At 57.4% G+C, this 14,772-nt stretch overlaps 2 protein-coding genes across 2 annotated transcripts; one reads left to right on the top strand and one right to left on the bottom strand.

Annotated features, from left to right (window-relative positions):
- The first annotated feature begins 150 nt into the window (after positions 1–150).
- On the top strand, positions 151–2,893 carry SNX21 (sorting nexin family member 21). The gene is given in 4 exon segments (XM_087959084.1): positions 151–702; positions 705–768; positions 1,158–1,315; positions 1,746–2,893. Coding segments are annotated over 4 exon segments (1,113 nt in total). The 5' UTR covers positions 151–483; the 3' UTR covers positions 2,418–2,893.
- On the bottom strand, positions 2,832–12,244 carry ACOT8 (acyl-CoA thioesterase 8). Its single transcript, XM_026689601.2, has 7 exons — positions 12,175–12,244; positions 6,221–6,407; positions 5,402–5,538; positions 4,705–4,930; positions 4,168–4,325; positions 3,261–3,452; positions 2,832–3,167 (listed from the first exon to the last, which is right to left on the bottom strand). Exons 1-7 carry the CDS (start codon positions 12,242–12,244, stop codon positions 3,049–3,051), a joined length of 1,089 nt encoding a protein of 362 aa, XP_026545386.2. The 3' UTR covers positions 2,832–3,048.
- Between the last annotated feature and the right edge of the window lie 2,528 nt (positions 12,245–14,772).

Raw genomic sequence — 14,772 nt, 5'->3', positions numbered from 1 at the left:
TCCCACGCCGAGCATCACCGCCGGGCGCGGAGCTAAGGCAGCGCGGCGGTGGCGGGCGGGGAGAGGACGCCTCGGGGCTCCGGGGGGCGAAGCCACGGATAGGCTTCGGCCCCGGAGCTCGCCCGCCAGGGAGGCCGCTTGCCGGGGAGGCCCGGCCCTGCTTCTGGCCGCCGGCTGCGCGCAGGCGGTCCGTGGCCGGAGCCACGGTGGCGAGAGGAGGAGGAGCGGGGCGGCGGGGCGGCGCTTGGCCGGGATAACGGCGAAGGAGGCGGGCGGCGACGTCCCCGGGGCCGAGGAGGGCAGGGCGGCCCCTGGCAGGTGAGCTGCTCAGCCGGGAAGCGGCCAGCGGCTCCTCCGGGCAGGTGAGCAGCGGGACCGCCGGCCCTTCGGCCCCCAAGACCCGCGGGGAGGCGACAGAGCGCAGCAGCCCCGGAGAGAGCCCCGCTGGAGGCGGCCCGGAGGCCCCTCTCCCTCCCGCCCAGGATGGCCTCCCGCCTCCTGCACCGGCTGCGGCACGCGCTGGCCCCGGACGGGGAGGCGGAGGGGCCGGCCGGGGGCTGCGCCGGGCCGGAGGACTGTCCGGAAAGCTCGGAGCTGGAGGACGACACGGAGGGCCTGGCCACGCGCCTCAGCGGCACCCTCAGCTTCAGCAGCAATGAGGAGGAGGAGGAGGAGGAGGAGGAGGGCGAGCGGGCAGCCCGGCTGGGGGCGCCGGAGGGAACCTGCCGGGGCTCTTGGACCTGCCCGGGGAGGCGGCGGAGATCGGAGGTACGGCTGGGGGTGGGGGCAGGTGAGGAAGCGCGCTCGTCCCATACTGAGCCGGGGGTGGTGGGTGGGGTGGGGATCCAGGCAAGCAGCGTTTATATAGGTGGGGAGCACTTTCGGCACTCTGGATTTAGGCAAAATCCTCCCGCAGTGCCCCGTTTAGGAGGAAAGCTGTTGTTTCACCGGTCAATTGTCCTCACTGATGGGAAGTTTCAGTTCTGGGTAAAACCCTCCCCCCCCCCCCCAATGCACTGGGGAGGGAAGAGCTTTCTCCCTCCCCTCCAGACCTTTGGCCTAGGGGCCCCGCCTGCTCCTCTGCCAGCCGGGGGCCTCCCCAGGCCAAGGCCCCTCCCCCCCAGCCTCACCTGTTGCTCCCTTCCCCTCTGGTTTAGAGTCCAGCTCCCCCCTGGCCGAGCACCGGGGCAGCCACCTGCTCACCCGGCAGCTGCAGGAGCTCTGGCGGAAATCGCGGGGAAGCTTCGTGCCCCAACGCCTCCTGTTTGAGGTCACCAGCGCCAGCGTGGTCAGCGAGCGCAACTCCAAGCACGTGGTGAGTGAAGGCGACCCTGGGGGCAAGGAAGGGGGGCAGGGCTCTCTTGCTCCCCCGCAAGGAAGGCCAGCCCAAAGCAAGATGCAGACCCCACCCCGGGATTGCAAGGCCAGAGCCCCCACCTGGCTCCCCATCCTCTTAGCCGCCCCTTTTCCCCAAGGGGGGGCTGCCCACGCCCTTCAGCGGGGCGAGGGGGGTCCTGGGGGGCCGCTGCCTTTGACTGTTGTCTCTTTCCTTCTGCTGCTGCGTTGGGCACTCCGGGCTCAGAAGGGCCTCAGGTAATTCTCTCTGGGGGGCAGGAGCCACTCGCCTCCCCAAGGCCTCTGCCGCTGGGGAGGACCCTCTGCAGAAGGCCTGGCGGTGGGGAGGGGGCCAGGCTGGGCAGCTACTCCTCGCCACCCCCCTCAACAGTTTCTCCCTTGGCACCCAGCTCTACACCATCTACCTGATCCGGGCAGGGCAGTTTGACCAGGCGCCTGCCACCATCACCCGCTGCTACTCTGACTTTGAGCGGCTGAACCGCCGTCTCCGCCGCCACTTCAGCCGAGACATGGCGGGGGTCTCTTTCCCCCGGAAGCAGCTATGGCACAACTTCACCCCCGCCACCATTGCCAAGCGCAGCCGGGCGTTCGAACGGTTCCTCGCCCGCCTTTATGCCTCGCCCGAGATCCGCCGCTCGGCCGCCTTTCTGGAATTCTTCTTCCTGGACAGCCTGCAGGGGGCGCAGAGCCTGACCGGCAGGGGCCTCCACCGCCAGGCCCTGGCCGCCTGGGAGACCTCGCGGCGGCTGCAGGAGAAGCTGGGCGCCTGCCGCTCGGGGCACTTCCTGCTGACGCTGGCTGGCCTAGCCGCCTGCCACCAGGAGCTGGAGCAGTGGGGGGAGGCCTACGGGGCGTGCCAGCAGGCCCTGCAGCAGCTGGAGGGCCAGGAGAGCCACCCGCTGCTGGCCGCCCTCCTGCAGACCCACGTCCACCTGGCCTTGGTGCTGGGCAAGGATGAGCGGCAGGCGGAGGCCCACCTGCATGGCCTGCAGGGAGCAAGGGAGGGCCAGCAGCCGGGGCCCCCGTTGAAGGAGCTGCTGCTCAGGCAGGCGCTGCCCTAAGGGAGCTGCCAGGAAACGGGGGCGCCCGATGAGAAGCGGAGGGGGCTCCCCCAGGCCAGCAGCAAGGCCCCGGGCCCGCTTGCTCTTCTGAGCCCTGCATCTCCGCTTGCCCAGCAGTGGGACGAAGCTGGCTGGCCCTTTCGGAGGAGGCTTCTGGGACGCGGACCCGCAGCCCCCAAATCCTTCCGAGAAAGTGGGGTGATGACAATGACGAGAGCATCTGCAGGCCCCTCTCCTGAGAGGCTCCCCACAGGCTCTCCCCTTCCGGATGGGGGGGAGGCCGCTGGGCACTGGCCGAGGGCGGGACTCCTGGCCGCAGCCTGAGCCGGGAGCAGAGGGGCCTCCCCTCCGGCAAGGGGATGGGTGGGGCCGCCAGGATCGCCTTCCTCCCCTTCAGGAACCAGAGCTGCGAGGGATGCTTCCCGCCGTTTATTAACAGAATAATAATAAAGTCTCCAATAAATTAACACGCCCAAGGAAAGGACCAGTGCTTCCATCTGTAAGTGCCACCTCCAGGGGTCACGGGGAGGAGGGGGGTGTCCTTGTAAACGACCGTCACCCACCGAAGACTCAGCCAGGGCAAGGGGGGAGGGAGGGGGGCCTCCCCTTAGGGGAGAAGACAAAGGCAGGGCTAGAGCTTGCTGCTGCTGCTGGCCGGCTGCACACGGATTACTCCTTCCTGGGCACAGCTGACCGCCAACACGCCGTCTCTGCGCCACAGGCGGCCCTGCACCAAGCCCCGGCTGCCACCTGGGGAGGGGAGAGGAGGAGAACGGAAGAGCTGCGGCCTCTCTCTTGCCCTACCCGCCCCCGTCCCCCTCGCGGGCTGGTCGGGGCGCTCACCGGCCCAGGGGCTCTCGCACTCGTACAGCATCCACTGATCAGCTCTGAAGGGCGCGTGGAACCACATGGTGTGATCGAGCGAGACCAGAAACGTCACCGTGTGATGCTGGTGCGGCAACAGGGCCGTCCGCAGGAACGCGTAGTCTGAGATGTATGCAGCCACGCAGCAGTGCAGCTTCATGTCGCATTCGCCTGGAAGGGAGAGGCCGACAGTAGCGCCAAAGGGCCGGGTCTGGGGTGGGGGGAGAGGGTAGGCTGGGCTGCACAGGAAGAGGCGGGCCAAGGGCACGCCACTGGCCAGGGGCTCTTCAGCCTACATTTCCTGCACTGTTTGCCATCATCCCGAGTGCAGAATTGAGCACGTCCATTTGGGTGAACCACCCACAGCTATAAACGTCACAAAATCATCTGCAGCGCAGGAAACGTGGGGCCAAAGAGCCCCATGCCGATCAGACTGGCATCCTGAAGCCACTGGTGGGGAGAGAGGAGGAGATGCCATGAGGACGAGGCAGCCGCCGAGCTCTCCATCCTCTTGAAGGGGCCAGGCAGGTTTGTTTCGAAAGAGACGGTCCCTAAGCCCAGCCCCATAACCAGCCCTTGCACTCAGAACCCCCCTCATACAAACGCGGTGCCTGAAGGAGTGACGCTGTCCTTCCAAGGTGGTTCTCCTGCCAGCAGCAACGGCCCCAACTGGCCCACCAGCAGAGGACAAGAGGTGGCCTCCGAGGGGCAGCCCTTCTGAAGGAGGTGGGGCACAGACCCTCCTCATGCCACAAGAACCTTCGGCTGCCTAACGGAGGGCTCCGCTTTCTCCGGCTAGCCCTTCCCTCCCCTGGGAGCTGCCCAAGGCCGGGGCACAACAAAGCTGCTCTTGGAAAGCAGGCTGGGGTCAGGATGCGGGTCTTACCAAGGTAGCCCTTGGCGCGCACCCAGAAGAGCTGCTTGGGTTCCTGGGAGTTCTGGTGAAAAAAGTCGGGTGGATTCACCGGCTTCATCTCAATCGGAACTTCCTGGGCCAGCATCCCCTGGAGTCTCTGCCGGTATCTCTCCAGAAGGTTGGGGTCCCTTTGGGAAAAAAGGCAGATGCCAGCATGAGGTGCTAGAAATCACGGAGGCTGTGCCAGTACGGTACGTCCTGCCAAAGGCAGAGAGAAGGAGGAGGAGAGTGGAGACTCTGCCTCAGCCTGACACACCCATGGCACTCCTGAGGCGCCGGATTCTGCAGCACTGCTGCCAGGACAAAGCCACGAACCTGAGATGCTCCCAGCTGCCAGAGATGCCAGAATCACCAATGAATTTCACAAGGGATGGACCTAAATTCTCTCTAGGGCCAGCTGCTCCATTCCAGGAAGGACGCGGCTGGGAGCATCTCCCACTGACGTTCACTCTCTCCACACGCCAAGTGTGCTGTTGGCAGCAAATCCTGTTCCTCCCAGCCACTCACCGCAGGTACTTCTGGGTCAGCTGCTCCTGGGTCAGGAGTTCCTCTGGGAGCGGCACAGCCGGCATTTGGAACTGGTGCTGCACCGGGCTGGGCTGCCCCCGTTGGAAAGAAGCCTGGCATATGAAGATGGGCTTCCCGTGCTGGATGGCCTTGACCGAGCGCACTGAGAAGCTCCTCCCGGTGTGCATGCGCTCCACCTGATACAGGACAGGCACAGTGGGGTCTCCTGGAAGCCACAAGCGCCTGCCGTGAGCCCCCAGTTGTCCCAGCCAAGAAGACACCCAGGTGGCTGTGAGAATAACCCTAACCCAACCCCCACCTACCACCCACCCATTAAATCCCAGAAAATAGCTGCCCAATCTTTCCTTAAAAACTTTTTGACAACAGGGCGGCAGCTACAGGAAGCAGAGTATTCCACCACCTGGTCGCACGATCAGGAAAATCTGCCTCATTTCTTTTTGAATATCATATTGGATGTATTATTATCAGCATTTCTTCATCATTGTTAATTTTATGGTTCTGGTATTTTACTTCTCTTTACACTCCTTTCATTTTTCTTCCTTTTATTATGGTAAGTGACAAATAAATCTAACAAATAAATAAATGATAAGCAGAACAGCTTCAAGCACCCTCCTTTAGGCCTGGCGGGCACCCTGGCTGGGTCTCCCACCCCTCCATCTCCATAACTGTCCATTACCTGCCCTCACAAAATAGCAATGGAGCGAATGGACTTCCAGGTTGTCCGTCACGGCCTTCGCTGCTGCCACCAGTGCCTGGCCCACTATCTGCCCTCCAAAGAGACGCTGCGTGACTGGCACCCAGTAGTGCCTTCCCCTAAGGAGAAAAGAGGAGGAGAGTTATGGCTGGCAATGGCTGCCTCCTCAGGGGAAATTTTGGGGGTGATGCAGGCTGGGGAGGTGAGTGGCTGCCCCCAAGCACTCCTCTCTGGTGCCAAGACCCAAGGCCGAATCCCAAGAATCAGCCCTCTGTTGGGACAGGGCCTCTGCAGCAACGTTTAGAGCCCGGGACCAGCCCAGCTGCGTGTCCCCTTGGACGAGGTGGCTGCCCCACTGTTGGTTCACGAGGTAGACGCAGAGCAGACGTCACCAACTCTAAACAGGGAAGCCTCTGGGCGGGGCGACTTCCACGGCTGTAGGCAGGCAGAAACTCGACAGGTCGAGCCCTAAAGGTGCTTTTTCAAAAGGGAGCTGGCCTTTCGAAAGAAACCTTTTAAGGAAAGTGCCGTTGCCTCTTGAAAAAGCACCTTTGGGGCAACGATGACCTGGATGACTGAGAATCTCCGCAGACGTTCAACAGGTCGAGCCTCCTCCTCCTCCTCCTCCCAGTCCAGCGTTTCTCGACCCTGGCCGCTTGAAGAGGGGGGGACTTCAACGCCCAGAATTCCCCAGGCAGCGTATGCTGGAGTTGAAGTCCCCCACCCACCCCTTCAAGAGGCCAGGGTCGAGAAACTCTGCCCCAGCCACACGGAGGCCCTGCCGGCTCCGGCCCCACTGACCGGAAGAGGTCCACGTCCAGAGGTTCCAGCTGCAGGACGCTGGTCAGCAGGACGCTGCGCAGGTCCCCGCCGGCTCCGGCCCCTGCTCGGACTCGGGAGCTTTGCCGGCTGCGCTGGAGGACGCCATCTTGGACGGTCACGTGGCCCGGCCGGTGCGGAAGCGCTCTCCCCTCGGTCGGCTCCCCCGCTTCCGGCCAAAGGCGGAAGTTCCTCCGAGGGCCTTCTAATGAGTTGGCTGTTATGAGATTTTTCTAATTTAGTTTTCTTTTTTTTTCTCCCTCCCTCCCTTCTTTCCTCTACTCCCCTTGGTTTTCATTTTCTCCTTTTTTCTTTTCTTTCTCTTTTTCTTTCTTTTTCTTTCTTCTCGTTTTCTTTCCCTTTTCTTCTCCTTTCTTTCTCCCTCTTTTCTTTTTTCAATCTTTTTTTCTTTTTCTTTCTTTTTCTCCCTTTTTCCACAGGCATCTAGACTGGGAGAGGCAGCCTCTGAGGAACAAGGGGACAAAATCCAGACTCTTGGGGCTGGGGGGGCGTGCATAAGCGCACCAACGTGCCTACCGTCCCTGTCCTATTGTTTCTCTTATTCTTTTATTTTTCTTATATGTACCCATTTCATGTATTCACAACTATGTATACATTTATACTTATTATCTTGTAAACAATTGGCAAATCAAATCAATCAATCAATAAATAAATAAATAAAAATAAATCTGTTTCTGCAGAATGGAGGGCGGAAAAGCGCACATCTCCTCCCTTGAGATAATTGTAAACATTTGGGCTGTGACCCGCAAAAGGAGGGAAGATTCTTAATGAGGGTAAAGGTTCATTCTCTGAGCTTGTGGGCTGGTTTTTCAAACTTCTTCTTTACCAGGCTAGGTAACCTATTCAGCGGATGTCAATGTCCCTGTTCTGTTTATGAGATCCTTAATCCCCAGAATGTCAGAGAGCCTCCAGGTCCCTGTTTAGTTTCTAAGCAATAAAATTGCATTCTTCTGTCCCCATTAGTACAGTTCAGGAAGTCTGACAAACCGTAGGAGGCAACATGACCTGACCTGCATAGGACAGAAGTTACATGGCATTCCACAATACCTCTCTATTTAACACACGCCTTCTTAATAAGGCAAGATGTGGTTGCAGTGAGGCATCGAAAACAATGCGGGATCTTCAGTTCTGGGATCTAAGCATGAGAAGCTTTTGCCCAACTTGGTCCACTGTCCTTGGTTCAGACATCATTTCCCAACTTTTCTCCTTATCTGCTATGTTAAAGAAACTGCTTATTTTAAGCAGAGCTTTGGCCTCAGGCTTTGCTGGGTGCAGATGCCAGAAGCCTGCAGCAGCCACGCCTTCCAATCTTGCTCAGTGTCAGATGCAAGAAAGCAGAATGGCTTGTGAACAGTCTCAAGGGCAGCTTTATTGTTAGTCACCTGTGTTACAAGAATCTCACTGGAGAGACTACATTCCCTCAGGAACTATCAGATAAGGCTTCAAGGATTCTCGGGGAGGTCAGGCCTGTGTTGCTTTCTGCAGTGAAAGGGACTCTTAAGCTGTGCTCCCTCTTGCCGCCTTCCTCCAGTCTAACCGGAGAATCCACCACATTCCATGATGTGTTTGGAGAATAATGTTCCTCGGGGGCGGTTGGCCTTCCAGGTTGCAGTAGCCAAAGAGATGACTTGGGGAGGACAGTGTTAGCTAGGCTGCTAAGTATAAATGCCAGTAAGTTCTGTTAGCCTAATATGCCTTCCACAAATAGGACCCAGCTGGAAAGGTAGGTTAAACAGGAGTCCCAACCTCCAGGCTGTAGACCGGCATGGGTCCACAGCCCACCAGGAATTGGGCTGCACAAGCGAGCAAAGCCCCTTCTGTACATACATGGGATCCAGGCAGCGCACCCCCAGTCTGTGGGGAAAAAATACCTTCCACAGAACCAAAAGGGTTGGGGGCTATCGAATTAAAACTTCCTTATTTATGTACACAACACTCAAAAAGGAGAGAAAGGTAGAGAATCATTTGAGATAACAGTTCAAACATCTGGTGTTTGGAATAAGTTCCTTCATTGGTCAATATCATTTGACACATCCGTGATGCAACATGCATGCGCACTAACTTATTACGCAATTTGGGATAGATTCTATCAATGGTGGGAGCAGAAAGGAAGGTCTTGAGTTGGGAAAGGAGTTGCTGAGAGGGTAAATGAATGTATGAGTTGAAAATAGGACCAATAATGTTGGAAAATATATGAGCGAACAAATGTAGATATGTATACATTTGAATAATTTGTTTTCTTAAGTTTTCACGGGTATCTATATGTATGGTATTCAGCTTTGTTCGGGTATTTTCCCACGTCATTATAGTTGTGCTTTTAAAGTTGTAGTGATGTTTCGGCAGAATCTCATCTGCCATCATCAGGCTTCTGTATTGTGTTCGTCTGTGAGTCAGACTTTCACAGCAATTTCTGTTTTAAATTTGGTGCTAGCCTACTGCTGTGTTAGAATGTTTTTTTCTTCATCCTGATTGGTTGGGAGTCTTGGTCTGTGTTTATTGGTCTTGGAGTTTGCTGTGTTCTGCTTGATTGGTGTTTCTAATATCTTCTGTTTTGTAGCATTTTTTGATTGGATGGCAACATTGTGTTTCCTGTATTGGAGGCTTTTAGTGCGGCTTGGCTTCGGGTAAAAGGTTGGCTATCATTTATTAGGAAGCTAGGTTTCATCTGGGTGCCTGGTTGGGGTGTGTTTGAGCTGGAGGTATCAGGGGGGATCTGTTTGTGCCCAGGTGTTTGCCTGGCTTGTGGTGTGGAGATTTTTTTGTTTGTGAGTGCAGGCTTCCAGATAATTGACAGTCTGGTGGAGTCGTCTCTTCTATTCACGCTTTCAGGTCTTTTTTCAATCTCTATGGTTTCTCTGATAATTCTGTGGCTGGGGTTTTCTATAGTGGCTAGGATTTTGGTGCCATTCAAGTCGATGCTATGACCTGTGGCTTTAATGTGTTGGACTAGTGAGGAAGTGTGTTCCAGCTTTTTTACTGCATTTTTGTGTTCATCCAGGCGGGTACTCCAATGTATGTGGCAGAGCATGATGCGCAGGGGACTTCATATATGCCTTGGTTTTCCAGGTCAATTTTATCTTTGGGGTTTCTTAGGATGACTGCTATTTTTCTGTCTGTTTTGAAGGCAGTCTTGATGTGATGCCTGTGTAGCACCTTACTGGTTTTGTCTGTGGTACCTCTTATGTAGGGCAGGACAGCTGTTCCATAGGTCTGTTCATCTTTTAATAATTTTAAATTTGAATAATTGTATATAGGAAAATACATATCTATGCGATACTGACCAAAAGTTATGTCAAACCAACTTCACTATGTTCAATGTTTTTAACTGTTTTGTTCAATAAAATATTTAAACAATTTTTAAAAATGTAATGTTTCTTAGCACCCTTAATATTCTCAATATGATCTTGCTCACCGTCATCATGTTCAAGAGGCCTGTTTGCCCCATTAGGGTGAGCCCCTGCTGCTGCTTCCCAGCCTGCAGAACCTAGCAAGAGGGGGGGGGGTAGCCTGCTGAACGGATGCAATGGTGGGAGGCAATCCTTGTTTGCCCAGAGTACCAACCCCAGTCTGGGTGGTCCTTGGGTTGTGTGCTAGCCGAGACTTGGAAGATTGCGGGATTAAATCAAGAGAGTCTGCTCTCAGGCAGCCTTAACTCCTGCTGTGGGCTTTGCAGTGAGGTACACCTTGTTTTCTGGCAGGAATGGAGTGGCTGGGGGATTTCCCAGTCTACAAACCAGAGGTTATACAGGTAATTCTCGACTTATGACCACAACTGACCCCCAGGTTTTTGTTGCTAAGTGAAACATTTGTTAAGTGAACTTCACTCCATTTTACCATCTTTTGTGACACAGGTAAGTGAATCCCTGCAGTTAAGTTGATTAACATGGTCCAAGGCTGGTTTAGCACACGCCGCGTCTCCCGCCCCGAATTCTCCCACCATCGGAGCCGCGTTCCGAACACGCGGCCGTGGGGAAAACGGGGGCCGGTCTAGAGGGTCTCGCGAAGCCCACACACACACACACACACCCCGCGCCTCCCTCCCGTCTCCTAGGCGGCGAGCCGCGCCTGCTAATCCCGCGTGCTGAAGGGGGGCGGCGGACTCGGGTGAGGACGCGGGTGGGGAGGGGGACGCTTCTTCTCCCTGCAAGCCCGGATTCAGCCCGGGGTGGGGGCCGAGATTGGCGGCTGCTCCCACCGGCCCAGAGCTTCCTAGGCATTCGGGGTGGAGACCGGCTGCTGGGGCGGCTCAGGCTGGAGGCTGCAGTCCTGGGAGTTGAAGCCCCCAGATTGTAAGGTCCCCAAGGTTGGACAGCCGCGTCTCCCCATTTGTCTCCCTGCATTCCACAGTTCTGGGCACCTGGTTCTGGGCACCTGGAGGAATGCCAGCAGGTGTGTCGTCTCCCCCCCCCCCCAGGACAGTAACTGGAGAAAAATGCAAGGAGTGTTTTTGTGTCTGATGCCCCCTGCCCCTCCCCCCAAGCTCACCCAGAGGAAAAGACCCAGGTGCCTCGGGAAGGATGCAGCCAGGTACGCCTCGACTTACAACCACAGCTGAGCCCAAAAGGTTGGTTTGCTAAGTGAATTTTAAGAACCTTAGTGAATCTCTGCCATTGTTAAGTGAGTCGCATGGCCATTAAGCAAATCCGGCTTGCCATTGACTTTGCTTGTCAAAAGGTCACAAAAGGAGGGGGCTTTTTTTGACCCCAGGACACTTGACCGTCATAAATATGAGTCAGTGGCCAAGCATCCCAATTCCGGTCAGGTGACCACAGTGGAGGCTACAATGGTCGTAAGCATGAAAAACGGTCATGTCACTTTTTCAGCTTCAACAGTCACTAAATGAACTGTTGTAAGTCCGGGATGATCTGTAGGGGATTTGGAATTTGGAGAGGGCTCTTCTGTGTGGGGCCTTCTTGGGAGACCCTTCCTGGAGAGCCGCCGAGCCAAGCCAAGCCAAGCGCCCTGTCCCGGGAGGGTGTCTGGCAGGGGGATCCAGAGAGGGGAGGCCTTGCCGGCTCCTCTGCTCAGCCAGAGGCTCCCACCGAAGACCCAACCAAGCGCTGGTTCTCGGTTCCCATCCGAACTCTCCAAAGTCTCTCCTTCGGTGGTGGCCTCTTTCGGTGACCCCACGGAGCCCCTCCAAGCCCAAGGGCCTGGCAGCTGCCAGGAATGAGAGGGGGCCAAGGAGGCTGACTGGTACCTGAGGCAGCTGCGCCTGAATAGCAGTAGCCTTTAGATTTGTATACCGCTTTATGGTGCTTTTACTGGCCTCTCTAAGCAGTTTGCAGAGTCAGCCTCTTGCCCCCAACAATTCGGGCCCTCATTTTAGCCCCCTCGGAAGGAGGGAAGGCTGAGTCGACCTTGAGCCTGGTGGGATTCGAACTGCCAAGTTGCAGGCAGCCGGCTGTCAGCAGAAGGAGCCTGCAGTACCACGCTCTAACCACTGCGCCACCATGGCTCTTCATGAATTTGTTGTGGTTCAGGCGTCCGTCTCTTCGATGGGACTGACCAGTGATGACCCCTCCAGCGTTTGGAAGATGCCAAGGTGACCAAACGGCTTGATCTGACAGCAGCCTTCCAATATTTGAGGGGCTGCCCCAAGGAAGGCGGGGGGGGGGGGTGTCAAGCTATCCTCCAAAGCCCCTGAAAGGAGGAGAAGAAGCAACGGAGGGAAGCTAATCAAGGAAGGAAGCACCCCAGAATGAAGGAGAAACACCCTGACAGAACGATTATCCAGTGGGAAGGGTGCCCTTCTGAAGTTGTGGGTGCTGGTTTGTAAGAAGATTGCCCTGCCCTTTGTCTGGAATAGTGTAGAGTTTCTTGTTTGAGCAGGGGGCTGGACTAGAAGACCTCTGAGGTCCCTTCCAACTGTGTTATTCTGCTTCAATTGTTCCAACTGCCCATTTCAACCAGACCTTCCACCTGCTGGGCAGATGCACCTGAACTGTGCTGAACTCCGAAGGGCCTCTGGAGATTCTCAGTCATCCAGACCAGGGTTGTCCCAAACGTGCTTTTTCTGACCTGACTTTCTAGTTTTTCTCTGAAGGCATTTCACTCCTCATCCCAGAAGCTTCTTCAGCTCTGACTGGGGGGTGGAGAAGGGAAGGGTTTATATGCAACTGTCTGCAAGGAGCGTAAATCTTTCCCTTCCCCTCCATCCATTCAGAGCTGAAGAAGCTTCTTGAAGGAGAAGCAAAACGTCTTCAGAGAAAAACCAGAAAGTCCAGTTGCCTCCTTTGGGTCCAAAGGAAAGGATTTGCAACAGGGAGGAGTGACCCAAAGGCCGGGGGGGCTTCCAGCCGGGGGAGACATACGGATGACCGGCCAGAAGTCTGGAGAAGTTCCCAGGATGAATTGTTGGATGAATATCTGACGCAGGTAATCCTTGACTTACAACCATTTTCTGATGGTTCAAAGTTATAATGGCACTGAAAAAAGTTACTTATTGTCTGTCCTCACACTTATGACCGTTGCAGCATCCCCAGGGACCGTCAGACTTTTTGGGGTTTGGCAACTGGCAGGGAGGCACCGCAATTGAAGCATCCTGCAGATTCCTGGGGTTGGTGACCTTCTCAGCCGGCTTCTGGATAAGCAAAGCCAACGGGGAAGCCAGATTTAATAACCACTGGTTCACTTAACGACTGCACTGATTCACTTATCATGGCAAGAAGGGTCATAAAATCAGGTGCGCTTCACTTAACAGCCACTTTTCTTAGCAATGAAAATCCTGGTCCCAATTCTAATCGGAAGCAGAGGATTATTTCCGTGTGTTTTCTAGCCCCAGAGTTTCACCCTGTGCCGGGCTGGCTGACAGCCGGATTGGGCCTCGGATTCAGCTGGGGGCCTAATGGGAATAATAACCTCCCTGACTGGCTCTCCCACTGTGTCCCCCCCCCCCCGAAATGTGTTCCTTTGGTCAAAGGAATGGAAGTTCCTGCAGATCGATGGGCTTTGCGGGTGGGGAAAAAGGGGGTGCAGCAGCGGCTGGTCACGGGGTCTCTGGGACGCCAGGCTAACCCCTCACCTCTGGGTCAGAGCACCTCCAGCTGGGCAGGGAGGGTCTCCTCCGGCCTTCGCCTCCTGCTCACCCCCCCAAGTGGGGCCTTCCAAGCTCTCAGGACCCCTTGACAAGAGGCTGGTGGGGGCCTCCTGGTCATTCCCGACCCCAGACGGAGGACAGGGGGCTCCCAGTAGCCCTGCCTGGAGAGCAGCCTGGCCACGAATGGCAAGCAGGGGTAGGGACCATCGCAGGGAGGGGGAAGACACTGGGGGAGGGGCTGGCCTGAGCGGCTGAAGTGGGACGCAGGGCCAGGGACACGAAGGGCAGCCAAGGCTCCGTTTCTTCCATTCCTTTATGTGGGCTTCTCGGGGGGGGGCTACTTCTCCAGCTGGGCCAGGAAGAGGGGCAGAAGGCTCCGGTGGTTGGCTCGCCTGCGCTGCCGGTCCCTCTTGCAGGAGGCCCCCAGGCGCTGGAAGGCCGCCCACCGCCTCCTCGGGGCCCCTTCCGCCGGGCCCTCGCTGGGCTCCAGGTTCTCGGCCATGAAGCACTGGGCGGCGTGGATCATGTCTTCCTCCCGCACGCCAGGCACCGGGATGGTGGGGATGCCCGCGATCATCATGGCCAGGGTCAGGATGCAGACGTTGGGGGGCCAGGGCGGCCTGGGCGGGGCATCCCTGTCTCGGTCCAGCTTGGCCGACATCACGAAGAGCCCCCCGCTGGGCAGGAAGCCCCACTGTGCCAGGGCAAAGTCTCTGCCGGAGCTCGGGGGCTGCTGGTGCAGCGGCGGCTGCTGCGGCTGTGGGGGCTGCCCCGAGGGGAGGTAGAGCCACCGGTCGGCGGCCGGGGGCTCCAGGGGGAACTCCTGGGCCACGTTCTGGAGGGGGAGCCGGCAGCAGGAGCCCCGAGGCAGCTCCCAAGGGTCGCTGCTCTCCTGCTGGAGGGCCCCCGGGGCCGGGCACGACTGGCCAAAGCCGGGCACCGGGGGAAGCCGCGTGGCACTGCCCTTGCCCTGCCGAGAAGCCATTGGCTTGGCCTGCGGTTTCCTTCGCAGGAGCCCCAGGGGGCAGGGGATGCCGGCCGAAGGAGAGGCCTCGCGTGGCACCCGGGCGAAGGGGCTCAGCCGATTCCGAGGGGCCTCGTCGGACTCACTGCTGCTGCTGCTGCTGCTGCCACTGCCGGCCGGTTCTCCTGTTCAGAGGACAACATGCCCGTTTCAGAGCCTGACCCGTTTTCCGCTCTTCCCCTGCCAGGAGGATGCAACCAACCAAAAGGGGTGTGGGCAGCTGAAGGATAACACCCCCACCCCTTTTTTCAGGCCAGAAAGGGGGAGCCCAGACTCCCGGGCCCTTTGGGGTACAAGCAGAGTTTCCGCTGCCTGCCGCTTCTCTCGCTCAGACCTCTTCCCCAGAGGGAGATGCCAGCAACCCCACCGGAAGCCTTTTCTGTCACTTGCACCCCATCCGTTGCCCAGCTCGGGAGCTGGCAAAGGTCTAAGAGTCTTGGAGTGGGGTGC

Source organism: Notechis scutatus, chromosome 3 (assembly GCF_049901735.1).
Source record: "Notechis scutatus isolate UNSWTSFEM ecotype Mainland chromosome 3, rNotScu1.2, whole genome shotgun sequence".
Taxonomy (NCBI): Eukaryota; Metazoa; Chordata; class Lepidosauria; order Squamata; family Elapidae; genus Notechis; species Notechis scutatus.
Note: the sequence above shows the minus strand (reverse complement) of the source record. Positions and strands in the feature narration are given on the sequence as shown.